This window comes from Aplysia californica, unplaced genomic scaffold, assembly GCF_000002075.1.
Source record: "Aplysia californica isolate F4 #8 unplaced genomic scaffold, AplCal3.0 scaffold00503, whole genome shotgun sequence".
In the NCBI taxonomy this organism is placed as follows: Eukaryota; Metazoa; Mollusca; class Gastropoda; order Aplysiida; family Aplysiidae; genus Aplysia; species Aplysia californica.
In genome coordinates, this window is record NW_004797773.1 from 135,586 (window position 1) to 141,145 (window position 5,560).

Here is a 5,560-nt window from a genome sequence, read left to right on the forward strand (position 1 = left end):
TGTGTGTTTCTGTCTCTTTCTCCACCTCCCTCTCTCCCACCTTCTCTCTTTCTCTCTCCCATCTCTCTTACATATTACTGTCTCTCTCCCTCTCTCTCCTTTCTTTATATTTATATATACACCCCCTTTTTCTCTCCTGTCATCATTATTATTTTGTATGAATCCCAAGATCTCACATATTATTGCCCCTCCCCTCCCCAAACACGTCAAGTAGGTAACCTGTCTCTCTTTCTCTGTCCCATTTCTCCCTCTTTCATCTGCGTGTGTTCTTCTTCTGGTCTCTTTTTTTCATCTCTGTGCTCATGTTGTTTCTTTCTTTATTCTTCATTGTTCGCATTAATCCCGAGATCTCACATATCACTCCACGTGGGTGGTTAGCAGGTACTCTGGTGTAGTTTGCTCCTTCTTTCCTATTTAAAAAAATCGATAGTTTCTATTTCCCCTCCTTCTTTTTTGTGTGTTACTCTCTTCTAGCACCTCTAATCTTCGGCACCTAAAATATTACCTTATTGTGTTGCAAGTGCTGTAAAACTCTTACCAAAGCTAAAACATATTACTCCATCCCCCCTCCCTTTCCCTTCCCCACACAGGTCAAATAGTAACCCACTGTCTCTCTTTCTCTCTCACATTTTCCCCTCTCTCATCTGCGTGTGTCCTCGGGCTCCCATTTCGTCATATTTCTATACATTGTCATATTCTTTCTTTCCATACCCATCTTTACTTTGCATTAATCTCGAGATCTCTCATTACCCCATCCTCCCTCTCTTTCCCTTCCCTAAACAGGTCTAGTAGGTAACCTCCTGTCTGAGCGATTCACGTACCGCCGTGTGGTCTTTATGGGCGGGATCTTGGCCTGCCTGGGCATGACTCTGTCGTCACTGGCACCCACTCCTGGCTGGCTCTACGTCACTTATGGACTCATTGCTGGTATTTTTTATTATGATGTTCTCACACGATTATACTCTCTCTCTCTCTCTCTCTCTCTCTCTCTCTCTCTCTCTCTCTCTCTCTCTCTCTCTCTCTCTCTCTCTCTATCTATCTCTCTCTCTTTCTTTCTTCCCTTATTTCTCTCTCTCTCTCTCTCTCTCTCTCTCTCTCTCTCTCTCTCTCTCTCTCTCTCTCTCTCTCTCTCTTCTGTTGGGCGTTGTTACGCGCACCTCACCCAATTAAGATAATTATAGATGCAGGGCTTAAGTGACGGTTTTTCCACTCTAAATGTAGGTGTTGTTTTACCCCCCCCCCCTGCCCGTAAACCTCCTACAGCCGCTCATATAATCATTGAAGAGGCAAGCTCCGATACTTTAGGTCAGGTCCCTGGACTGAGAGGAATACATCATCCCGTCAGCAGAAAGTCCGTGATACTCAATGAAAATACTCCCAACTCGGGAATGGAACGTCGGTCTTCTGTGTTCGATGGCGATGCACCTAACCGCTTCACCACAGACGCCGGAGACGTCACCTGCTAGTGACCTGTTTTGGACAATCCCTCAAGGAAGAATCGGCAGTAGTCCTTTTTGTTATGAACACGTGCACAAAAGACGATACAACTTGATATTAATTTTGAAACTGTCTAAAACTGCCCCCGTTGTGGAGGTAAAAAAGGGCTATATTAGACAGGTGGCCGTCTTACGCAGTGTCATTATGATGTGAATTTTCTTTTTAATACACAAGGTTGCACAATAAATGCAAGTTGCCGTTTGCACAGATGATTGTGATTGTTTTATGTAGGTGGCGGTTAGAGCAGGTTTGACTGTAGATCTATTTCTGTTTTGTTTTGCTTTTTTTGTTAATTGCTTTTTGTGACTTTCACCATTCCCCGTCCAACTTGTTCAATACCCTGCCTGTCTCCTTCTCGTTCCCAGGAACGGGCAATGGCATGTCCTTCAGCCCTTGCATTGTCATGGTGGGCAAACATTTCAAGAAGTACAGGAGTGTGGCAAATGGCATTTCCGTCTCCGGGGCGGGAGTCGGCGCTTTTGCACTTCCCAATCTGCTTCGCTGGTTGCTAGGTACCTATAGTTTGAGCGGAACGTTGCTGATCCACGGTGGTATCCTGCTTAATGTCACTGTTTTTGCTATGCTGCTCAGACCCCTGAGCTATTATCAGCAACGGCAGAGGTCAAATGACACGGTCAGTAGCAGGCAAACGGCCCTCACACAAAACGGGGAAAGACTTACAAAAACGGACTCTCCAGATTTTCAACCATTGCTTGATGGTGGTGGTCCGACAAATAATAATGGGATTACGATAGAACAAGTAAATGGTGTTGACTTAGAATTGGATGTTGTGGAGAAACAAACTCCATCTACTGATAATAACATCACTGTAGAGCTCAAGACACATGAATCTAAATTAGACAATCATCAAGCGGGTGACAATGCTTCGTCTCATGATAAAGCTCCTATGATCCTCGAAGCAGAAACTAATTTGAACAATCGGTCCAATCAGAACTCGAGTTTGCTGCGGTTCCCTAGCAACATTGACATCATGGTATCATCTTTGCAAAGCCTTCCTGACGCCGTCGCGAGGACTGGCGATGACTCAGGCTCTCGTCCTGCTGATGGTTCTCCTCCCGGCGGTCCCCGTCATGGACTACTTTCTTGTTGTTGTTGCTGTAACAGATCTGGCGGGAAATCGTCGGGTCCGACAATCTTCGACTGGACTCTACTGACCAACCCAGTATTCCTCATTTATGCCATCTCCGCCAGCATGTCCACCTTTGCCTACTCCTCGTCTTTCATGATGCTGCCAGATTTTGCTGTAGGGGTAAGTTCTGGATAACTGGAATACCTGGAGGTGTCACCTCTGACTTAGAGACCTTCCATCCTTCACTTTCGCGAGCTGCCGTTGTACATTCTGCTATACCCAGGCCAGTCCATGTTTTTATGTTGTCCATCCACGTTACTAATTTTCTTCCCCCTGGCTCTCCTGTCCCACATCTTTCCTTTAAGCACCTTTTTCGCTGTGGTCTGGTGTCGTTTTAAGTGACCAAAGTATTGTATTTTCCTGCATTTTATTTCGTTAAGCAGGGTTTGTCTTGTATGGAGAGTCGGACACACCTCACTGTTCGTCTTTTTTGCTTTCCAGCTAATTCTGGCCATTCTGCGGTAGCATAGCATCTTAAACAAAGTCAGTTTGTTTTCTTCTTTCGTTGTAAATGTCCAGATCTCAAGGCCATATATATATATATATATATATATATAGGAATATGGGGCAGATGTAGCATTCCACTATTTTCTTTCTTAAAGGTTGAGGTAGTTCCCTGAGTGTAAATAGTTAATGAATGTGGCTGAATCTTGTTTTTGCAATAGCTGTTTTTATGTTTATTTCTTTTTCACTTTTGCCTTCGTCTGTGATTGTTGCCTCTAGATATTTGAATTGGTGTATGTTCGATTCTCTCCTGTTGTTTTTTCAGTAGATTTTTATTTGACCATTGTTTTTGTTTTCTTGGCGTTCATGATGAGACCTGCCGTGCTGCTATTCTCCTTTACTTCCTTTACAATTTTAGAAAGGTCCTCTCTCATGTTTGCAAGCAGGAGGGTATAGTCTGCTTATTTCAGGTTATTGAAGTTGCGGCCCCCAATAGTGACTCCATGTGGGTCTTGAGATTCTCTTAAAATTAACTCTGTATAGATTTTTTTAAGGGACATAGGACACATCTACTCCCCTGTGGATTTGAGTTTATTCCATTTAACATAATTGTTGCCTTCTGCTGCCAGTGAAGATTTCCTATGATTCGGTTATCTTTGCCATCAACAGCTATCTTCTCCAAACACCCAATCTGCATGATGTGATGGATTCTGTCGAAAGCTTTCGAGTAATCGATAAAGCAAGCAAAGATGTCTTTTTGGTCTTGAATATTTTTCTGCTCTATTGTCTTCATGCTGATGATTCCTTCTCTGATGCCACTTGTAGACAAGAGGCCGAACTGTTGTTCTCCAATTTCTTTGTCAACTTTGCCCTTGATTCTCTCCAAAATGACTGTCAAAAATATTAAATATGTTCATGGTATGTGAAATTACATTGCTGGTCCTGAAGTTTTAGATAGGTTTTAGTTTATGAAATGTCCCAGTAAACAACAAAAATCAAATTTACCCCCCCCCCCCCCCCCAAAGAAGAAAAAAATCTTAAAAACGAAACAAACATAATCTTCCCACCACCTCCAAAAAAGGAATTAAATAATATTTATACTCAGGGGCAAAAGAACATCAAATAACTAAAGCATGAATAAAACACACTACACTCAACAGGGGTTTGTCATGTGTAAATGACTTTTTAATTCATCCAATTTACACAGCCATGAGAGTGTCAATAGGTGGGTCTTTTAGTACGGTTTTAGCCTCACTATGTTATTTCGTGACCTTGACCTTGGGGCAGAAAGTCAGTACCGTGTGTAGCCTCCATTGGCTGCAATAAGGGCCCTGCATCTTCGATCCGTGGAGTTCAAGAGTGTTTATTTGTCGACTTGGGATCTTTGCTCACACCAGGCCAATGGCTGAAGCCGATTGAGGAGCTCTCCGTGGGGGTGGTTGCAGCTGGTTGAGCTGCCTGTGGATAGCGTCCCAAACATTCTCAATGGGATTTACGTCAGTTGAACGAGCCTGGTGAGGCAAAAGATTGATGTTAGTCTGCCCCAGGAACTGCTGTGTTAAATCGGGCAGTATAAAGTCTCGCATTGTCTTGCTGGTAAAAGAAATTTAAGCGCTGAGAATTGATCCCATTTCCTTGTCTTTGACCCATTCTCTTGAAGAACAGTGGCCTAGTTCTTTGACAGAGCAATGACGCTTGACCCTCACCAAAGGTCTCTTTCCACGACGATGGCATCAATGTTGCACGCCAGGTCTGTGAGCCACTCACGGATGCGCCCATTTGACGGATCAACGCAGAATCTTCCCTTCTCCATTGTCTGCTACTCCAGTTCATGTGAACCTGTGCCCACAGATGCCATTCACGGCGGTGTTGAGGGGTCAGAACTGGCTTGCTATATGGCCATCTACACCGGAGGCCTATATAGTGCAATCTCCACCGTACGGTTCTGGTACTCAGGGCACGACCCGTTCATCCGATGGTGTTCCCGGTGGTCTCGGTGGCTGTCAGGAACGGATCCAACCGGTATTGGCGCACCATGAGGCGATCATGAGCTGCAGTTGTCGCCCTTGGTCTTCCGGCTCCGGGGAGATCAGTGGTCGCCTTGGTGTCGCGAAACCGGTTCTGTAAACTGTAGATGGTGGAGACATGCAAGCATGTAACAGTTACCACATTTTAGTCGTCCAGCGGCCCTTTCGCGGTTTTCTGATGAAAGTCTAAGCATCTTGATATCGCTTTTGTTTCTAGCTAAATTCCTTATTTCGAGATTTCAAATCTGTAGGCCAGGCCTTCATGATCTCATGATAGTTGTTTAGTTGTTTGGTGCAGAAGCGACCAATCAGGGCTTTGCAATGCTCGAATTAGGTCAATCTAGCAGGTTCAGACATGTAAACAGTGCACACCTAGGGAAACTTTATCCAGACGATGAAAATTTTGCGTTTCTTTTGCCACTGAGTACACACACACACACAC

The 5,560-nt window shown here is 44.3% G+C and overlaps 1 protein-coding gene across 1 annotated transcript in view; it reads left to right on the forward strand.

Moving 5' to 3' along the window:
- LOC101854892 (monocarboxylate transporter 12) overlaps nucleotides 1–5,560 on the forward strand; it is a gene marked incomplete in the record, with an annotated part of 30,870 nt that overhangs the window by 18,380 nt on the left and 6,930 nt on the right. Inside the window, 2 exon segments of the mRNA XM_005105955.3 lie at nucleotides 784–927; nucleotides 1,863–2,767. Coding sequence (XP_005106012.2) covers nucleotides 784–927; nucleotides 1,863–2,767 — 1,049 coding nt within the window.